General features: G+C 36.5%; 1 protein-coding gene across 1 annotated transcript in view; it reads right to left on the bottom strand.

Annotated features, from left to right (window-relative positions):
- The window catches only part of Vmat (Vesicular monoamine transporter), a 293705-nt gene that overhangs the window by 22089 nt on the left and 248512 nt on the right, over window positions 1–23104 (bottom strand). Inside the window, exons 3-9 of the mRNA XM_069841804.1 lie at window positions 17092–17301; window positions 15439–15589; window positions 15136–15194; window positions 12987–13070; window positions 10203–10385; window positions 5546–5647; window positions 1153–1327 (exon numbers count right to left, since the gene is read on the bottom strand). Coding sequence (XP_069697905.1) covers window positions 1153–1327; window positions 5546–5647; window positions 10203–10385; window positions 12987–13070; window positions 15136–15194; window positions 15439–15589; window positions 17092–17301 — 964 coding nt within the window. The remainder of the gene's footprint in view (window positions 1–1152; window positions 1328–5545; window positions 5648–10202; window positions 10386–12986; window positions 13071–15135; window positions 15195–15438; window positions 15590–17091; window positions 17302–23104) is intronic.

Raw genomic sequence — 23104 nt, forward strand, 5'->3', positions numbered from 1 at the left:
CTCGGGGCCGTTCTGAAAATTTGGTAACGAGAAAAAATCCTGTCACCACCTGGGATCGAACCCCGGACCTTCCAGTCCGTAGCCAGCTGTTCTACCAACTGAGCTACCCGGCCGCCATTAGGTAGGTATAGAGATAGATAAATATAGAGTTATAAATATAGAGGGGAGATAGAGAATAGTTAGAGATATAGATATCAAGATAGAGATAGATGAATATAAAGGTAGATATAGAGAAACAGAGTTTGAGATATAGATATTATTATAGAGATATAGAATTAGATTAGTATAGAGGTAGATAAAGATAGAGTTGTAGATATAGAGGTAGAGATAGAGAAATAGATATTATGATAGAGATAAATATAAAGGTAGATATAAATAGTTAGAAATATAAGTTCTGAGATAGAGATACATTTTGGATAAAGGGAAATAGAGAAGATTGGAGATGCTAGGCTTGCAGTGAAATACTTAACCTTGGGCAGAAAACTATGAATAAATTAATGAAAATTGCGTGCACTGATTGTCTTAATGTCTTAGTTGTGTAATTCATGAATGCAGCTTGTGAATGTTTCTTAGCTCGAGTAGATGGTTCACAGTAACTTATCGTTTAATTTTAAATCGTTTTTAGCTTCCGTACATGGTTTAGCAATAATTGAACATTGAAATTCAATGTTTTATTATTGTAAAACTATGTACGGGAGGTAAGAAACATTTAAAATTAAACAATAAGTTACTGTGAATTCACATGCTCGAGCTAAGAAGAATTCACAAGTTGCATTGAAATTGAAAGTTAAATTATTGTTAAACCATATACGGGAGCTAAAAACATTTATAATTAAACGATAAGTTAGTTGAACCATCTGGAACCAAGAATCATTTACAAGTTACTTCCATCAAAGTATTAAAAAGCAAAGAATTTCCGAACATGTTCAGATAACATTTTTTATTCTTTTTAAAGTTTCTTCTAACACTTTTGGAACACCCTGAATATGTAAGTGAACAACAAAACGTTCAACATCAAGATCTGTGTCTCAACTTTGTTTAGAAATTGTTAAAAAAAACTGAATGCTTACTGTAATTCACTGGATGTGTAAATATAAATTTTTCCATGAAACAAGAAAAAGCACATTAAATGTAGTTTCTGAAGTATAATACCGTCCCATGCGATGCCCAAGTGGTCCAAATAGGTTTGTGCCAATGAGGTAGGACACACTAGCTGGCAAGAAGGTGACACCTTGTTCCCAGCGATCAGCATTCATTGTATCCATCATCCAGATGGGAAGTGAAGGTTCCAACATCGCGATACCCATGTTAGCAAATGTGATGGCACCTGCAACAAGTCAATTACATTTCATACGTTAAAAAACCATTTAACATTCTTGACGACTGTTGATTATTTTGTCCTCGGTTACTAATAGACATTAAGTAATGAGCTGCTCATGAATGAGACAAAAGAGGAGGACATTTTACAATTTCCTCAAAAACACGTTCGGCCAATTTGTTAGACTTGAAATATAGGGTGAAAAAGAACGGCAGGTCTAATTCCTTTTCAGTGATTATCAAATTGAAAATAACCACCAGATGTTTTGAATTACAGAGGGAGCTGAGGTTCTTTAAATTAATAACATGGATGCTAGAACTCAGGGCCGCTGCTTGTACGTATTTGGGAGGCATTGTGCATAACATGGTCACGAGGATCAACTTAATTTAAATGTGAGATAGAGAGAAAATTACTAAGAATATTTCAAAATACCTTTTCTGATTCTATAAAAATCCTTCTTAATTTTCCTTTTTTATTTTTAAAACCCCGATTCAAACTTGTGAATTGTATCCCAATCTAGACATTTTAGAGACGCTAGCACAGGCACACTTTCCATTTCACAAAATACACACTTTTTTATTAAACCATTAACGCTTCAATACTCAGAAAGAGGGCCAAATATAATTGTGCTTACAATTTGAACAACTTCTTACCGGCATCGTTATCAATGCTTGGATAGGAGGACGATTTAAACCGAAATATGTGACAATTTCTCAAATTTTATCGTCAAGGTGATACTTTCTCATTTTATCTTTAGTGCATTCCGAAACAATTTAGTTTTCCATGTTTTTTGTGCAATGACAGGGTTAACTTACCGTTATCAGCCCCGACTCTACGAGCGTGGCTTATACAGTGCATACATATTATCTTTCCACGCTCACATACGCGACGGGAGTCGGCAGTAAGTAGCTGCAAGTTGCAACTGGAACTCCCTCGTTGCGAAAATCAGAGTCCCCAGAGTACCGCAATCGTTTGAGCCGGCAAATGCCGACAAATCCGCCATTGTTAGTCCAGCGCGCTATGCAGTATACAGTTGTATAGGGAAAGAATGTAATTTAAATGCGAAAAAATGCAGTGCTGCTGTGTTCAGAACTGTTCACAGAGAACTGAAAAAAGCGCACATTTGTTTTCTGTGACAAGGTGAAAGAAATAAGGAAAAAGGAAAGAAGTGACTATAAATATAAAAAGGAACGATCCGCTACCTAAGCGAGCATACATTGTGAGATTAATGAATGACTGTATTTTTATATTATTTTTTCCAAATTTGGGCCCCAAAATATTTTTATAAAACCAATCTAGAATTTAAGTTGTTTCAGCAATGATATTTCTACATAAAACAAATGAAAATCACGTACAAATTAGGACCAGTGTCAAATGTTTACCATCTTCTCCCTATCAAATCAAGCATTTCTGAATTTAATCCTATTTGCTATTTGCAAGAATGACATAATACATTTGTGAAAGTTCTGAATTAATTCTTAAGACAAGATTGTATTGTTTCGCTCGATTGGAAAATACAAAGACCGTAGAAACTAGAAACCCTATTAAGGTTAGACTGATGTGAAATTTCAATTTTCCAAACTATTCTAGGTACCTAGATCAATAAAATTGTGTACTTTTAATCTGTAATTTTAAATTGTGTAAATTTAGGTTTTCAAAAATTGCAGCCTTTGAAGTAGGTCTAACACCTGTTGGATTCTATGAAGAAATATTTCGAAAAGTCGAGAAGCTACACTGGCTCAATCGGAAATCTAATATGATACATAATGTATGAAATATAGCGTAATTTCCAAAATGGTCGCAGAATTCAGAGTAGAGGTCGTGGACGGAGAATTTAAATTAACAGTCAGAGCCCGCAGCCTTTTAAAAATGTGTCCCTAAACAGCTGATAGACCGGTCGTATGTCATGAAAATTGGCAGAAGGCATCTTTAGATCATAAATGAATTTTTAAAGATAAAAACTCAGGGTGCTATTCATAGACATTTCGCAGCACGCGCTACAAGCGTGCTAAGCCAGCCCCGGCTATCCACTGGTTACTTGTATAGAATTCAAATCATATCCTATCGCTAACACTGGTTTATGAATACGAAAAACGCTGATCATCCACCGGAAGCCCGCGCTAAAAATGTCTATGAATACGACTCAAAGAAAGGATTTTTTTTTTTTACCAAAAATGACAAAATCTCACATCAGTGTATCCTTGGGGACATTATATTGAAATTACTAACTTCCATATTTTTAAAGCTAAACTCACAAAATGTTTATCACTAGTATATCTGGTTGATAATAACACATGTACAAAATTTCGTCTCTCTCTATGATACGTGGTTTGCATTTTATTAATAACTTAATTATATAGTGTATTGCTTAATGCAAAAAGTCCCTTGCGTCACAATTTACATTATTTTTCATTGATATTCACTTATATGATTCTTTATATACATTGGAACAAACATTACTATTGGAATTTTCTGTACAACGAATGGGTAAATTACTAGGAATTTTTATGACTTAATTTTTTTATTTTTCATAATAAAAAAATTCTAGTAATTTACTTGTTAATTTTACAGCAAAACCTTATAGTAAGCTTTGATTCCATGTATGTAAGGAGCCATATAAGTGAAAATCACTTAAGAATAATGTCAATTGTAGTGCAAGCGACTTTTTATATAAAGCGGTTCAATATTTTAATATAATAAGTAATAAAGTGCAAACCACGTATCATAGGCGGATGCAATTTTGTACACTTGTCACTGTTAAGCAAATATACCAGTGATCAAAATTTGGTAAATCTAGCTTCGTAAGTATGGTAGTTATTTATTTCACTGTTTTGAACTCTTAAAACTAATAAACTTCGAGAAATTTCAGTATAGTGTCCCCTTATATGCGGAAGTCGGAGAGTTTGCACGAGGAATGCAGTTGGAAATGTTTAGATTTATTGTTATTTTATTTGCAACATTGTTATTTTCATTTGTTACTTGTAATTTATTAAGTTCATGCTGCTGTAATACCTATAACTGTGATGTTTATGAAGGAGTGTATTGAACACTTAAATGTATATTTATGCTGTAATAATTATTAAATAAAACTTTTTATACATTAGTATGTTGACTGACAATAATGTTCTAAAATGTAAGAAGATCCTTTAGAACCTTTTGCCCTTAAAAATTAAAAATATCTGAGTTTTATTTTAAATATTCCTATCCCTAACGTGTTGAAAAAGAATAACAATGGCAGCCGACTCGGTGATTGCGTTACTCTGGTATATCCACGGACTCTGGCGAAAATTACAGCCACTGTAGCGAAATTAGCTTCGCAGCACCATCTCATGATGAACATCTAAAACTCCCGCATGACATGAATGAAACTAAAAGAACTCCCGCGTAATTTGAAAGGTAAATGAAACATTTCGATGTATTTCTGTTAAAATGAATGAATAAAGAAAATCATGAGTTTTATATGAATCACTTGCATAAGTTACCAAGAAAACCTTTAAAACTAAATTTTATAATTGGTTTTCAAAAAAATCCTTTTTACTCTGTTGGTAGGTTTTTGAACTTAAATTCGCATGACATTGTTTTTAATAAGTATATTTATTTACATTTTGTTGCTATTAATACATTAAGTGTGATTTATTTGAATTAATTTTTATAGTTTCAATAAATTTTTTGTTTCCAAATGACGAACTCTATTGTTTTTAATAAATAAATTTAGTTACTATTAATGTATCTTGTGTGAATTGTTTGAATTAATTTTTACTGTTTTAATTAATTTTATTCCTATTTGTGTTTTTAAAATGTATCGTATGTGACGAAGCGTATTACTTGTATGTCTAATGGCCTAATAAATTGAATTGAATTAAATAATATAGTCTACAGAGCCACAGGCGTAGCTAAGTCGGGTAAGGCGCTTGCCTCCTGATCCGGAGTGTCGTTTGGGCGCGGGTTCGAATCCCGCTTTGGCTGATTACCTGGTTGGGTTTTTCCGAGGTTTTTCCAACCATAAGGCAAATGTCAGGTAATGTATGGCGAATCCTCGGCCTCACCTCGCCAAATATCATCTCGCTATCACAAATCCCATCGACGCTAAATAACCCCGTAGTTGATACAGAGTCGTTAAATAACCAAGTAAAATAGAAAATAGTCTACATATTTATAGCGACAAAGTTAACGTCTGAAACAAAAGTGTTTACCGTTAGTTCTATAGCTATGTATTGGTAACTGTACCTGCGGCCACTATGATGTACGGGTCCATGACAAGAGCTTTGAGAGACGGTGGATCTGACTCTTGTCGCACGACTCCTGGCTGCAGCATTAGTAACTGTAACACTGCGACAGTAAATGTCTTACAGAAGTCAAATCTCAACACACGAATTACAAACTCTAGTGTATTAGGAAGAACGTATACAGAAGGTTTGCTAGATTTTATAAACAAAAATCAGGATATCTTTAACGTTGTTAGACATAAGTCTGAGGAATCATGCCATAAACAGAATGTGAATGAGTCGCATTCACCTGTTTGAAGTGTATTTATGGGGGGGGGGGGGAAACATTTGGTATATTATTTACCAGACACTGTCGAACTATTGCAGATCACTCAGTGACTGCAGGGTGTTAAAAAAGTATCCAGTATTTTAGGAGGTGCTAGTATGCATTAAAACAAGAAAATAATGTCTAATAAACATGGGTCCGAGATCTGTACACTTGTTCATAGGAGGTACTCAATGTGACGTCCATTCATGGCAGTGCATTCCTCTGCCCTTCGGCGTAAGGAATCACGCACTCTTTGAAATGGACCTGTTTGTTCTTGATAACCAAAAGTCTAGAGGATTTGGATTTGGGGAACGTGCAGGCCAAGGTGTGGGGCCTCTCCAATCAATCCAGCGGTCCTAGAATGTCAGCGTCAGGTGTTTACGCTCATTGCGGAAAAAATGTGCTGGTGTGCTATCATGCATGAACCACATCTGTAGTCTTTGCTGACATGGCACATACTCCAGCAAGGTAGGCAATACGTTAATAAGTCCTGATAACGAGCTCCAGTTAATGTCTGTGGTAGCACGTATGGCCCTTAATCTATCGCCAAGAACGCCTGCCCATACGTTGATTGAGAATCGGTGTTGAGGCCTTATTTCTTCGACTGCATGAAAATTTTCATCAGCCCACGCATGCTGATTACGAAAATTCACAACACCATCTCTGCTGAACTCCGCTCATATCCGCAACCAAACCTTTGTTTTCAATATTCCTCGCGACGTATCAGTTTTCCATGTCAGAGGTGTTAACTATGGTATGATTAACTGGTAGCCTGCTGTATTGTAGGACAGAGAAATGCATTGCCATAAATGGACGTCACATTGAGCACCTCCTATGAACAAGTGTTCAGATCTCAGAAAGTATGTGTTGTAGGACCCATGTTTATTAGACTTTTTTATTGTTTTGATGCATACTATCACCTCCTAAAATATTGGATTTTTTAACACTCTGTATATATTGCTTAAACAATAACAGCCCCCTGTATTTACGGGCTGTCACCTAGGAGAGAACACAGCAATACAAATACGATTTGTTAAATAGATTTTAACATACAAATAAAACAAGAAGCATTCAGAAAAGAAGTAAGATTTTAAATTATTAAATTATATTGAAAGTCAATTTTTAAGGCTGACTTAAATCGTCGTTGTTCCTGCAGTAACTTCTATGTGCAAAATATGATTTTTTTTTTCAGTAGGAAGAGAAAACATATTTATTCTTCTATGGCAGTAGTGCATAGGAGATTGTGAATTCTTACATTTTCGAAAGAAAGAAATAGAATTACATGTAGGAGATTTTATTATTTGCTGTATCACTATTTAAGTTATTTAATATAGCAAAAATCTGAAAATCGATAAATATGTCACATAGGCGTTATTGCCAGAATAATGACGAAATACAAATGGTGACGAAGTAGTATTACAGATCCTCGCACAACAGCGATGAAAATGTCTATTTCTCACTTTTTCATCATTAATTTTGATGCCAGTTGCTGCCTGGAGAACATGCAGTAACGCTTCTACTCCGGAGAGCACAATAAGATTAAACTCCGTTTCTGGAATCTGTAAAGTCGACGTATTTGGGTGGTGCTGATGAGAAACAAATGGATGGAATCTATCAGTGTGGGAATGTGTTGAGGGCTGCATCGGCTCGCGGCCACTAAGGGGTAAACTGCGCGCGGCGGAAAGTTATAGGTAGTGTGACATTTTAGACGCTTATCTTCAAGCAATGCTTTTCCCGCAGAGCGGTCATTGGCCCCCCCCCCCTCCACTCACCACTTGTGCAAAGGACTCGTTTCGTTTCCTATACTCTACAGATTTCAGAAACGGAATATAGATATCGGTCTTGCCTTGCAGACGTTTTGTGATTTTGCTCTTGACCTGGCCTCCTAGTGTACATATTTATCCCATTAAAACGTCTCCAGGCTCTAGTGATGAAGGAAGGACCACATTAAGCTCTGCAGCTACTGCTCGAATGTTTCTATTTTCCTCAGCAGTGTGACTACTCGAAACACCTCAACCTCTCTTGGTATGTCATGTTGTCGTATTGAACGTAACCAAACGTATTCAAATGCAATGTGAACGACAATCCATCAGATGGCTCTTTAAGGTATTCATAGACTCTAGAAATGTCAGATTTCTTCAAAATGAGATAAAGAATGTTTTTGCCTCATCTAGTAGCTCATTTCTTCCGGTTTTAAAAATATATAACTTGTACTCATTGTCTCAATAATTTAATAATTATTTGGGCATTTATAATACAGGCCTAAGCGCACTATACATACTTTCTATACCTTACTCCATCTTCAGCGTCTGTTTTCTCCTATTTCAGATTTCTTCAAAATTAGGTAAATAATGTTTATGCCTCATCTGGAAGCTGATTTCTTCTAGTTTTAAAAAATATATAACTTGTACCCACTATCTCAATAATTTCATAATTATTTGGGCATTTATAATATAAGCGCATTATACTTTCTATACCTTACGCCATTTTCAGTGTCTGTTTTCTCCTATTTCACATTTTCCGACATTTACTATCCTTCCGAAGGACAAAAACTGAAGTATCAAGTTGAAGCTTAAACATGTGACTATGTTGTAAACAAAAATTATTATTTTCAATTGATTATAATTATTTTATGCCATATAGATACAAATATATATATATATATATATTTTTTTTTATGAAGTGCTTATATATTAATGTGGCATATCTTTTGAATGGTTCAAGATAAATAATTTTAGTATGTAACATTCTCCATATGTAGGGGATCATTTTCGCGAAGGAAGGTTTACCCTAGGTCAATTTTTAATGGCGATAGGTCGGGCTAAAGTTTTATTAATTAAAAAAAATTCTTGGGCCCTCATATTCGATTTTAAAGTTGGAATTACATAAATTGCTTAATTTACACCCAAGAATCATGTCACTAAAGTTTGAAAGACATTAAGAGAAAAATGTGAATTTTTGTCCTAACAGTCGATGAATACCTTAAAAGAATAGAACTTTTTCGCGGCCACTTTGAATTTACACATCACACGATTCATTTAAATTTCCCTGTGCAATGAAACCACAGAAAGCTAATGCGGCATGTTGTTTGTGTAATTGAGACATGTCATAGGAACATGAAGCTTAGAGTCCATGATCAATTCCAATTTGCACAAAAATACAGTCTAACAAAAACATGTTCTTCTATATATAATGAAAATAGGTTAGTAGGGGAGACTGTTGTACCTTTAGCATAGTGTACCTTTGAACATTTTTTTTTAATTTTTTCTGCTACCAAGGCGCTAAGTAGCTCTGGTCGTAATTTCGGTTTGATTTATTGAAAAGTGTGAGTTCTGTGGACGAAACAATTTTTTTAGTACCAAAAGTAAACATTTCGTTCGTTGATATATGTTTTCTAACACAAAATAATATTGCATTTGTAACTATCAATCAAGTGCAGTGTGTTCCTTATCATCTGGTGAGTAATAACATATTTTAATTTCCACGACTTACTCGAATCTCTAGTTTTGAGAGCCATATTTGTTTAAAAGAGCACTCTCTTGTATCTTCGAACACAATGCATTTTGTACTATGGAACATGTTCCAAGGTATACGATACTATCGATTTTTGTTTTTCTTTTATTTCAAGATCATGTCACAAAGTAAGTCTGGAGTTAAGAAGCCCCTAATTAACTCGGATGCCTTGAAGAAAGCTGATGAAGCAGTTATTGCTCCTCCAGGAAATAAAATCTCAATCAGAGAAGCCTGCTCTGGTTTATGATGGGAAATACATTTTAAATACGACTGTCAGTTATTACAGCTTATATTACCATCTGTATTCCATGTGTTCCAACTTACAAGAGGTATGTTGCAAGGTACATGAACATGCTGTACCTTTGAATACATTATATATCCCTTCATTTATTTTTTTCCATCCTTAATAGATCTGTAAAACACGAACATATATACAGGAAGTTGTAAAGGAATCTTCAATAATTATTTCAAGAATTTTTTCATTTGCAAAATTTCATTTCCCAAAATTAAAAAAAAAAAAAAAATGAAACGTGAAAAGTGTTTCAAGATACAACAGTCTCCCCAACCCATAAATTTGATAGTGATTAAACACCAAAGATGGGAAAAGAAGAAGACGCCTAATAGGAGACTGAAATGGTGATATCATAGTAGAACTATTGAAAAATGGAAGAATGGAAGAAAACATAACAAAGGCTGGAACTTGGGTTGCCAGAAATACTTAAAAAAAATTAAATGCATGGAGGTAGTTTGAAAATGTTTGTATATTTGTTTGTATTAATATACACTTATATAGAACGTCTGTGCTTCAAACTTCATTATTTAACTCAGTTTTACTTACATCCATCTCCTAATGCAAGGGCCGATAACACAAGGAAGGGCGCAGACTTTCCAACAAATTCATACATCACACCTCCAAATGGTGGTCCGATGAGTACTCCCAACGCCAGGCCTCCCAGAGCTATACCCATTGCATTGCCACGCTCTTTGTCGTCGGGGTAACGCTCTGCCAACATCCCCATGCCTGCGTCACAAAGATGGACGTGTCACAAATATAATAGGAGTTTAATGGTAATTGACAAGAAAGGAGTTTCGTTATTTTTCAGTTCATTGTTGAATTTTTGAAGTCAGCGAATCCCTAAATGAGTTATCTCAAGCAATAGCTATAAAAGCTCGAATTCTACCGTCCGTAACCATTGACGGTTTGAATAGCCTAGTTGAAGCTCGTAACAGCAAAAGGGAAATATAGAGAAGAATTAAATACAGTGCGTTCGTAGCTCGGGCGTTCCGCGGCGGCATTGGACTGGGTTACGATTTGCGCACCTGCTGCCAGAGTAGCACTGTAGCTACCGCTGACGCAAGGAATGGTCCGGCCGCGCTACGAACGCACTGTATATGAAGTTCCAGTGAGTAAACTACGTCGATATCTCCATGCGGGTTGTTATCAACTTCGTATGTTTTAGACCATATAGTCTGTCACAGTCTGAATCTAACTTCTATCTCGGTCTATCCAGATTCTGACATTCTCATGGTAGTGCACTGCCGTAATATATTCAAAATATATTGAAATAAGTTACTAAATTGAGATAAAATTCTGCGCTGTCTGTTCTTTAAAGAAGAGTTACTGATTCCGAATGAAACAAAACAAATAAATTAATTAGAATGATTGAATATAACTTGCGTATTAAGAAAGCAATTTTATAGGAAATATAAAATGAGCAAATTACTCGCTAAAACATTATCCAAGATTGAAATTAAGGTTGGAAGGGAGAAAGGAAATAATAATTATCATAGCAGATTGTTAGCAAGTGTTCAACACAAAATTATTATACGAAAACTAAAATTCGTAACATTCACTTGATGATGGCAGTGAACGTTATACCCGATCCTGATTCCGCCTACGAAACCATTAAATGCTTCCCACATGTCTAGACTGTTATTTGGGCTGCCTAAGCAAAAATGAACGGCTTAAGTCAGACACTCTGTACTTAATTGATAGTGATAAAAATTCAGTTCGGGTCCCACTCCACTAGTAAATAGTTGTTTATGAGATAAGTTCGTAAATGTTCTCTTTTTGGCACAAGAGTAAAGTTTGTGAAACGAGGATCAAAAAGTTGGCTTTACGAATGTGTGTCATACGATGTTTTTTTCTATGATAGCACAAATTTACATTAAATAAATATTTAAAGTTGGAGAGGTTATAAGATCACGTCATAGTTATCTGAACTCAGAAACATTAAGTAAGTATCCACGGAACGGCAGCCTGTTTTAATCTTGTTCACGATTTCATGGCCGTCTAAACTGGCCATATAATCAACAAAGCGGTTAGGAACACTCGAATGATAAATACTGTTATAATGAATACTACATAGAACTTCAGAATAATTTGGGCTAAAATGTAGATATGAATGTTAAATTTATTATATTTATTTGTGTTATGTGTAATATTTAAATAATGAAAGAGTTAATGCATTAATTTCTTACTGAATGAAGTTTGTACATTGAATATTACGTTTTCTTTGGCAATGCGTGAAATGAATGACTGTCTAAAGTGATTACTTACTTTTTTACCCACTAGTGCTTTAAAGTCTCACTTCAGGAACTGGTAACAGTAGGTAAAATGCAACTTTATGCTTTACGCATTATCATAGAAAAAAAATGTTTGTTTTTCGGACGGCTTATTTGACTCCGATAGTTATATAGCTGATCCCAAATAGCATATATAGTCCCAGGTCCACTCGTTTGAAGTGGCCAGTCAGAGCCAAGAGCACAGGGAGCAAAATGTAAGGAGTATTTGATGCAGCCTGTATGACAATAATTACTGATATCTACGGTTGGTTGTGTGGGTAGCCTGACTTCAAGGGCGATCACAGAATTTCTTTTGTGTTGCAACACACATTTTGCCCGCCTGTGGCCAAGAGTATAGGTGATCCTTCAGGTCGTACTGCGGTAGGACCTCGATTATCAGTCATTAGAAATCGGAGGGGAAGAACAGTTAATCAGAAAATATATTTAATACCAAGGAATAAAAAGGTTAAAACTCAATAATCCAGAATCTAATCATAACGAATTGCTGAAATTGACGAATCAGAAACATCTCAACGAATACACACGAATCTGTAGTTAATGTACAGTAGTGGACCGACCCTTGTAGCGGATTTCAGAGCCTTGTTCACTCCACAGCACGAGTGACTGGTAATTAAGACTTTCGTGGTTCGAAACCTGACTGGGAAGGAAACTTTTTTTTGTCCCTTATTCAAATTTATTCCCAATACTTTTCGATTGCAGCGATATTTTACTACTTAACTTATTACTCCCAGAACATGAATTTTACCAGCTTATTTTCTAATGGCTTTCGAAATGGGCTACGTCAGCAGTGAGACTACAACAATTTCAATAGATTACTCGCTATCTTGTGAATGCGGGCGTGGCATGCACAGTGGCTCATTTCGTGGACTGATTATTCCGTCGGTCCGGTTTTTTTGCCAATACTTTACACTTCAGCGAACTGTCACTATAGACAGAGTCTTATAAAACTTCATAATATTATTTAAAGAAACTTCAATAAATGCGTTCTTACAACCCAGCATAATTACTTCAGTGTAAAATATTTAGTAAAACTTACCTGAAACACTGGAGCAAGAAGAGCCGATTCCTTGGAGTGCCCTTGCCAGAAACAAAACGGCGTAACTACGTCCAAATGCAAATACTGAAACGTGATATATCAATTAATAAAATTATCTTCATTCTTGTAAAACACCAGAGTTTCTTCATTTTATTAAAACTATACATAACATACAGTGTGAGTCATACTTATGTACTCTAAAGTATTGCAGTGTGTTCTATACACCAAAACAAACATTTTGTCATATAAACATATAGCCGATACTGCATTGTTATCAAGATATGGCAACATTGCATTATTTCAAAGCTAGTCTACCAAATACTCGTAGCTAAAAACGGAACTAACAGTCAGTGTTGTTTTGTGGTTACAAAGATATGTATTCATAGTTGGTCATGTCTTGTAGTTATGTTGATGTTTTGTTGATTCACGATGTTGAGTATTGTAACCGAGATTAGTGTTATTTTTACTTTACTGAATTGCATAACATAACAGTTGGCACTATTACAGAATGGGGGAATCATACACAAACAGTGAAATGACCGATATGATCTTGATTTACAGTGAAGTAAGAAACAATTCTGCTGCTGCTGCTCGCTCTACGCTGAACGTTTTCCTGCCTGACGACACCCAACTCCAAAAACATTTGTAGCAGTGGAACGTCACGTTGCTTTGCACATGTGAATAACAATGCCGGTAGACCTCGAATTCGCAGAACTGCTGCTGGTAAAGAAAACATTCTGCGTTCCATAGACCGTTCACCAGGTACAAGCGCACACGGCGATTAGCTGCACGTCATCGCATGTCTCAGAATTGTACATGAGGCATTATTCTATCCATACCATCTACAAATTGTGCAAGAATTACAAGGATAAGTTGATTTTGAACGTCGGAGGATATTCTGCGAATGGTTACTTCATGAAAATGCAGCTGATCGACATTTCTTAAGCAAAATACTGATACTGGATGAAGCAAGATTCACCAGAAATGGTATCTTCAATCGCCACAACCAGCATGTCTAGGCATACCAGAATCCAAATGCTATTGAGGAAGTAAATTCGCAACATCAGTTCTGCATGAATATCTGAATGGGTATAGTTGTACAGTTGGGGATATCCTACTGACCCATGTGAACTTCCTGCACAATTAACAGGTGCTGCGTATTTACGCTTTCCGCAGACTGAACTAACCCAACAAATGGACATCGTACCACTAAAAACACGATTTAATATGTGGCTACTTCAAGATGGAGCACCTGCGCATTACGATCATGCTGTGAGACTTCATTTGGATGAACTATTCCCAGGCAGATGGATTGAACGCAACGGGCCTATTGCATGGCCGGCGCGATCACCCGATCTCACTCCCTTCGACTTTTGGTTATTGAGCCACATGAAAGGACTAGTTTACTCCCAACGATAAGCTACGAGACAACATCTGTTGATTGCAATCATGGCTGCATGAAATACAATCCAGGACACATCTAATATGTGCCAGCTAACAAGACATTCATGGCGAAGAAGGGCGGGATTGTGTTGTGAAGTTAATGGTGAACATTTCGAACTATTTTACGTAGCCTACCTGCAATGTCAATAAACATCCCTCTAAGAAAGTACCTGTTGTTTGTATTTCTAAACTGTTCCTATAACAAAGCTGTCACGACCAAATGTATATATGACAAAATATGTTTGTTTTTGTGTATAGAACACTCTGCAATATTTTATAGTACATAATTACGACTCATCTTTATATACCACACGTCACTCTATTTTTCATTATTCGAAATTTATATATCATTATTAAAAATAAAGTTACATACAACATTATAGAAATATATGGACTCGTTTTGAGACTACTATATGCAGCTATGTGGTTTGTTGTAGCATGCTCGATATATCAAATGGTTTTCATATATTCCTTACCGAGTCTCAATGTGTGTAGGTTACCTTTCATAGCCTTGTATACATCTCAGTAGTATAACTCACGAAATATGTGCATCAAAAGATTTCACATGCGTGTAAACATATTTTGGATTCTTGTTACTCTGGTACATAGGTATAAATATTGATGGAAATGTGCAGAATAAAAAAGGCCTACAAAGGAAGAAATGTCATCTCTGATTTAAAAAAATGTCATCTCTAATACCACTTACTGAGGGTTGACAGGAACATGATGATAAATCCTGTGAACATTGGAATACTGTAGCCGATTCTGTAACAAGAAAATTCTATTTAATTGAATTCGAATGTAAAGAAAGAATACAGTTAAAATATGTTTACAGAGAGTTTCTATACAGACCAGTCTCACTTCAACATCTGCCTAACAAAATCTTTTGGCGAGTGGCGAGTGGTCGTACACCGGCGTACGAACAAATCCATGCACTCTTCCCTTCGCCCACTTGCTTGTTGCATAGCTCAACTCTCTACGCAGTCACTTATTAATGTACTGCACTTACTTGTGAGTAAGCGGGCCAACGATGGGGTTGGCCAGCAACTGCACGAAAGCCTTTGAAGCAAACATCATCCCAACAGCCACAGTTTCTTCAATCAGGTCCTTGTGTCGCCTTTTATTCTTTAGTTCCTCCGGTGACAGTGTGGTGAAGTTACCTGCGATAGTAAACATGAACCGTTGCCAGCAAAATCTATCATAGTGCCATTCTCTTCTTTACTCAAGAGCTGAGCCACTATAAATGTATATTTGTGTGTGTATGTGTGTAATTTCGCCTTACTTGCCGTTAATACTATACAGGTTTTAGTAAACCATTAAATATTTGGTTCAGTTGCGTTACAATGAAATTAATAAATTATTAAAGAAAGGGAGAAGCGAAGGAAAAATGAGAAGAAAGAATAAAAAGAAGAAGTAGAAAAGAATGGGATGTTGGAAAATGGAAAGTAGAAAAATGAAAAAGAGAATGAATGAGTTAGAGAGGTAAAAGGGAATAAATAAATAAATAAAAAGTGTAGAATAGGGAAAGGAGGACAGAAGAAACTAATAAATAAGACAAAAGGAAAATGATGAAAGGAACCTAAGACACAACAAAATAAGTGAGAAAAATGGAAGGAATAAAGGAGACAATAAAAAAGAGAGGAGCAAAAACGAAAGAAAAATAGGAAAGAGAAACGCAAGAAAGAAATAAAAAGCAGAAAAGAGGGAAATATCAGAGAAGAGGAAGAACGCAAGGGAACAGAATGAAAGGAAGAACGGGAAAACGACGAAGGAGGAAGAAACAAAAAGTAAAATTGGAGATGGGAGGAAGAAGGAAAAAAGGAAAGCTGGGAGGGAGAAGGAAAAAAAAGGAAAGCTGGGAGGGAGAAGGAAAAAAGGAAAGACGGGAGGGAGAAGGAAAGAAAAGAAAGATGGGAGGGAGACGGAAAGAAAGGAAAGATGGGAGGGAAGAGGAAAGAAAGAAAAGATGGGAGGGAGTTGAGAAGAAAGGAAATATGGAAGGGAGAAGGAAAGAAAGGAAAGATGGGAGGGAGTTGAGAAGAATGGAAGGATGGAAACAAGAAGGGAAGAATAGGAGAAAGAAGGAAGGAAAGGAAGAGAGAAGCAAGAAATGAAGATGGGGTTAAGTAGGTTAGAAACGAAAGGTGGGGAGGAGGGAAGAAAGGAAAAGGAGAGAAAGAGAAGAAGAAAGGAAATTTATTAGAAAGATGAGACGAAAGAAATACAGAGAAATAATGAAGAAAGAATAAGACAGAATGTGAGAGATTATTCATTATTGAGTTCTTCCAGAACTTACTCGTATAATACGTAGACTGACTAGTGAAATATGATGTAATTTTCTAAAAGTAAGAAAATTAGATTGGAATTAAAATTGATTTTTCTTAATTGGTATAGGTTATTCTAAGTTACAAGGGAAACAGTCCAGATAACACAATTTATTGCATTTGTTTTCACAAATGTTGGGTTAGATTTACTTCTCTTGAGTCATTACTGAATTAACATAGACGTTGGCCTTCCACCATGCTAACCACATACCCAGCCACTCAAACTACGTCAGAAACTAAACAAGCATGTTCAATATTAAAATGTCTCAACTGTTTGTAACAAGGTTCTTTTGAGACAAAGATATGCAGCGTCTTTTGTAATGTTTCGTTGTACTCACTGATGTCCGGGGATGGGCTAAGGTTTTCGGTGAGGTATTCCAGGTTGTTCGAATTGTTGACATTGTTGTTATTATTGTTATTGTTATTGTTGCATTGCAGCGGTGGTGACGGTGTGGTGGTGGTGGTTATGGGGGTGCTTTCGGTGATGAATGCGGTGTTCGATTCATTCGGATGACTGATTTCGTACAGGAACTCCGGGATGATGGGAACTGGAAATAAGAAATACAAACAAATTCTTAGTATTTAGGCGTATGCAAAGCTTTCTTCAAATATTCTCCATGTTTCTCATGCTGTGCGGGTAGATTTGTAACGGAAAACATTGTGGGGATTTTCGCTGTTGTAGTGAAGTGAAAAAAAAATTAACAAATTTTATTAATTAATTCATTCGCTCCACCAATATTTCTTTAATTAATTCAGTTAGTATCTAATTAATTACGGTATATCTGTCATTCATTCAAACAACCACTGACGCATTTATTCGGCTAAATTTTAATTAAATACAGTGTAATTTAATTTATTCCGGTCCCTTGACTCTATGGGTAGCATATGCGCTTTCCATGCGAGCGGTCAATGGTTCAATTCCCGGCGTGCGAAATGTAAGAGATTTATCTTCCGTTCACAAGTTTGGGTGTTTTTTCTTTGTCTTATGCTGAACTGTGTTAGCTCAGCGCTGGCCCTGTGCCGTACTGACCACAGGGAGGCCTGCGATGTGTGTCTGCCTAGTGTCGGTCAAAAATACAATCATAACCTTCCGTACATCCAATGAATGTCGATCGTCACGAAAAGAGTAGGTAAATCATGACGACGAAATGAGGAAGAATAATTTCACTTCATTCAGCCAATATTTAATTCATTGATCTCATAATTTTTTCCTGGATGCAGGGCATTCGCGAACATAAAGTAGGTTGACCGGGAGACGCGCGACTGGCACGAAGGTCATGCAACACGTGGCAAACCATCTCCTGCACGCTCGGCAGTTCAGTTCAGTATCTCTGTAGGAGTGGTTGTGTTGACGTTAGATTGTGTGTTATTCTTCTGGTTGTGTTAGTGACGTGTTTAGTTTTACATTTAGGAGTGGTATTTTCCTGCTGTTACTATGTAGTTTGTTTATCCATTGTTTCAGTCACTTGCTTTATTGTCTATTATTGCAGTTACTAGTTTTGTCATCCACTACTTCATTCACTCATCCATTCATCCACTATTTCATTCACAAGTTTATGTTTACATTATTTCAGTTTCTCGTTTATTCATCCACTACTTCATTCACTCGTTTACTCAGCCAGAATTTCATTCACTCGTTTATTTATTCATTATTTCATCAGTCGTTTATTTATCCACTATTTCAGTCACTTATTTTTTCGTTTATTAGGCCTATTGCAGTTACTAATTTTGTCATCCATTACTTCATTCACTTATTCATTCATCCTCTATTTCATTAGTATTTCATTCATATGAAGTAGTAAATCGTGTATCTGTTTCACGGACAGTGAAGCAGAAATATATGGGTTTTATGAGACTTAAATTCCTGGCTTGACGTTGGCGTCTTCTTTTTTCAAGATTTTGATTTCTCTCTATATTTCTTATTCTTACATTTTTGTAATAGGTTATTCAACAACTCTGTATCAACTATTTTATTTATCATCGATGGGATTGCTGTTAGCGTGATGATATTTGGCGAGCTCAGACTGAGGATTCGTTATGGATTACTTGACATTCGTTTTACAGTCAGGTAAACCTCAGGATAATCACAACCAGCAATCAGTTCAATGAAAATCGAACCCAGCTCGAGCCAGCAGGCAAATGCGGTACCGCCTGCGATACGCTGGTGGCCATGTTTACTTCTTTCTGCTATTTTAATGTAATTTTCTCTGCATATATTATATACGAATGTAGTAACAGTATGGAATTAATCGTATTTCGGCACTAGTAACAATTATGTCCTAAACTTGCTGTATAGCAATGACACAGCGCGACTGCCACCCAATTTAGAATAGTTGAACAGCGTGTCGAAATTAATTTCCTGCAAATGAGTTCCCTTGCCGGTGATAAATGCCACAATTTTTAATCGAAGATTTGGGAAAAGTTCTCATAATTCTCTGTGAGGCCAACTCGATTGGTTTGTTAATAGTAATGAAGTTTGAAATAAAGCTAATCAGTATCTTTGGACAACCGAAATTACTTCTTACGACGATCGGAAAAAACCTGAAAAAAGGGACAAAATAAAATTTGTCATTAGGGATAAAATTAAACTACTTGATACCATTGTAGATTACGTTAAGACCCAACAAGCTAGATGGAACGGACATGTTCAGAGAACGGAACTGAAACATCTGTCTAAATGCGTATTGAATTGCAGACTAGAGGAACTGTTGCGCAAAGAAGACTTACAGTGTCTTGCACACAAAAGATGTGCTGCAATGAGGGAAAAATGTTGCAAGAAGAAGATTGAACGGAATAATAGGAATCGTAAGATGTCATGGATATCATAATATATCAGGAATGCTGTTACACAGAACAGGAACGGATTTAGTGGTCAATAGCGATGATAATTATATAGCCTAGCTATATTAGCTAGCTATAATAGGCTATTTTAGGCACTAAGTATAACATTTTAAAAATAAACTTTTCAGTCTAGTACTGAGAAGGAATATGTCGCTATTTACAACTTAAGAACAGGTCAAGTTAGGGTTGTAGGTATCAAGAAACTCAAATGCTAAACAAATACTACATTATTGTCAAGCAAGCAAAATAGCTGTTTGTAAAGAATGGGATAATCTTCTCACCCCCTTTTCACCTAAAGGTGAAGACAGAGGTAATCTTCGAAACGTTGTGAGTTCTTTATTCATTAACTGAAGAAGTCCAATCCATACCTCTTCTATCCTCTTAACAACGTACCATTGCCTTGTCCCTCTTCTACAGTGATCGCCAAAAGCTATGACGCGACACATGCTCTGACTTTACTCAAATATGGCATCATATCCCCACTCTCTTCTTGTCCGTGTACTGTCACCCTCTGCAATAGTGGTGTGCAGGTTGTATTTCTATTATGTCACCATTTCGTGGTGTTTGGCAACTAGGAAACGGATTTCTAGTTCCTTACCTATTTTGTTTCCTACGTCCTAGATGTATGTTAGTCAGATAACTCTACGTTTTATGTACACAGGATCCCCCAATTAAAATTCTATAGGATCTAAAACGTTTATATTAAACATAAACTCCTATAAATGCCTAAAAGCTATGTTCGTACCCGAGAAACGCCTTTTTAGTATTCTTGCGTATATTCAAAATAAAAGTACCGGTACTAAAAATGTAAAAAGTGCACAAAAAGCTACAAAAATAGTATTTAAAACGTAAAAAAAATCTCATACGAACACTGGTCTGGCAAGTTTGTTCCACAATGGTCTTAGAAGGGAAGGGAAGAAGATTTTACCTATTTTCCCCGGAACCGAAGTTCGTTTGAGAAAGTCCATTCTAGCATAAAAGGAGTGGCAGGTTGTTCAGGTTAGGCGAGAGCTTATAAATTATTTTTCTTGTCTTGTCGTTATGCGAAATGAAACTGGCCATCAGTAATCAATCTTTTTCACTGATAGAATTTCAATCCAGTAGCACTCATTGTCAGCACCAGTTCTTTGTACATAAATTCCACCTAAATGGAATATTGACTAAAATCATTCAACTTATTAATTGTTAATTCTATATAAACTGCTAAAAGCCCTTAATTGGATTTTATAAAGTCCTAAATCTCTCTTTTTAGCACCTAGAAATCCGTGCCCTAGTGATGACATAAAAACACGAGAACTAAGGGTAGTAGAAAACAAGAATTTTGTATGAAATAATAACTGAGAGAGACATTTTTACAATGATCCAAGTGTCCTCGAGTGCCTTGATTTTTTGCAACACAAATCAGTGTATCAGTACTGCCAACACTGCTTTGAGTCCCATCTTCTCTCTCAATTTGAGCGCGTCAATATTGTCACTGCCTCCTGTAATAACCTGACGCTGTGCGTCTAATTCACTTAAGTCTCATCTCGGTCACATGACTAATGGCGTTCCGGACCTTTACAGTGCCTGGGCTCCACTTGCACGTTCTGCGGCGTGGCGAAGCTGCGCAGTTCTTAATTCAACGACTCTTTCAAAGAACAGAGACCATTCAAAGACGACGGTACGATGTTTGAGCACTGATTGAATGAGTTTTACAGAGAAAGCCTTGGTACTCAGGCAATCTTTTACAACTTCAGCTTCAATCTCCCTTGAAAATGTAGGTCTGCACATGGATAAATATAGGTAGCCAGCCCTCCATTTACACCGGGGGTAGGTTTAGTCAAGTGACTTCATAATTAAAAGCGTCATAACCAGAAACAGAATTACAATGTAAGTTAATGAGATATGATCCAAGATCCCAGAGAGTCCATAAGCGGAAAAATGCCGTCACCTTTCCTCATAAATACATAGAAAAATCATCATCTTTAGAAATTAATACAATTTTAAATATAGATTTATTACCGTCAAAAATACTTGATAAGTAATTTTGAAGGTAATAAATCCATATATTTTTAAAATTGTATTAGTTATACTTATCGGACCCAACATGCCTTTGAAATTTGTAGAAATTAAGCTTCGTAAGGCTCGACTGGTCTCATGAATTACATGAATGTTGTGTCCACCTCTTCTTTGGCGTGCTAACATTTCTTATTTTCTTTAGAGCATAAGAATATGTTATATGAACATGGGTCCGGAAACGCTTTATTCCTTGTTAGAGCTTTTTTTTTCTGAATTCTGCTTACATTGTACGGGTATGATGTGCAAGCTATTAGTGTGGACTGCCATCACTGCTGCCGTGTACATTCACTCCATACCAGAACACCGAATAGGCCTACCAGAACTGTGCGAAACACAGAAATAGAATCTAAGGTATATATTCTCCATTCCACTCCATTATCACTCGTAATTACATTCTAACAAGAGGTAAACAGGAGTTTGCTAGTTCGGTCCAATGGTCAAAAATATACAGGATGTATCGAAAGGTCAGGTCAATCCTTAAAGAGGTGATTCAGGACCTTATTTGCAACAAAAAATCCTAAAAAACTTTTTCAATATTCATCCCCATTTCCGAGTTACACGAATATCGCGTACCGAATCTATCCCCATTTCTTTCCACATCTAATGGACCTGTCTGCTTGAGAGAAGGCAGGTTAATTGTCAGTTGTCTAGAGCAGATGCTCAAACGTCCCCCTCTCTCATGAACACACGCTTCAGCAGGCCATCTGACCTCTCGCTGCACGTTATCCAATCCGTGCTAGTGTATTTCCATTGTAGCCTTGTCAATATTTGCAACGAGCTCTTCCCTCCTTGCTATCTCCGTTTAGTACACTTTCTTCTTCATGCAGCCCCAGAGAAAGAAGTCCACTGATGTTAGATCTGGGGACCGGGCTGGCCAGGCATATATGATATCAACTAGATGGTGCTCCAGGACATCTCAGACTTCCAGTACGCCAATGGTTAGATCATCATTTTCCAGGTAGATGGATTGAAAGGAGTGGTCCGGTTGCCTGGCCAGCCCGGTCCCCAGACCTAACACCATTGGACTTCTTTCTCTGGGGCTGCATGAAGAAGAAAGTGTACCAAAAGGAGTTAACAAGCAGGGAAGAGTCCGTTGCGAAGATTAACACGGCTACACTGGAGATACACCAACACGGTTTGGATAATGTGCAGCGAGAGGTCAGACGGCGTGCTGAACCGCGTGTTCGTGCGAGAGGGGGACTTTTGAGCATCTGTTCTAGACAATTGACAATTAGCCTGCCTTCTCTCAAGCAGACAGGTCCACTAGATGTGGAATCAAATGGGGATAGATACGGTACGTGATATTCGTGTGTCTCAAAAACAGTGTAGAATATTGAAAAAGTGTATTAGGATTTTTTTGTTGCAAATAAGATTCTGAATTACCTTCTTAAGGATTGACCTGACCTTTTGATACACCCTGTATACTAGTTCGGTCCGAAGTCAAGAAGTAAA

This window comes from Periplaneta americana, chromosome 12, assembly GCF_040183065.1.
Source record: "Periplaneta americana isolate PAMFEO1 chromosome 12, P.americana_PAMFEO1_priV1, whole genome shotgun sequence".
NCBI lineage: Eukaryota > Metazoa > Arthropoda > Insecta > Blattodea > Blattidae > Periplaneta > Periplaneta americana.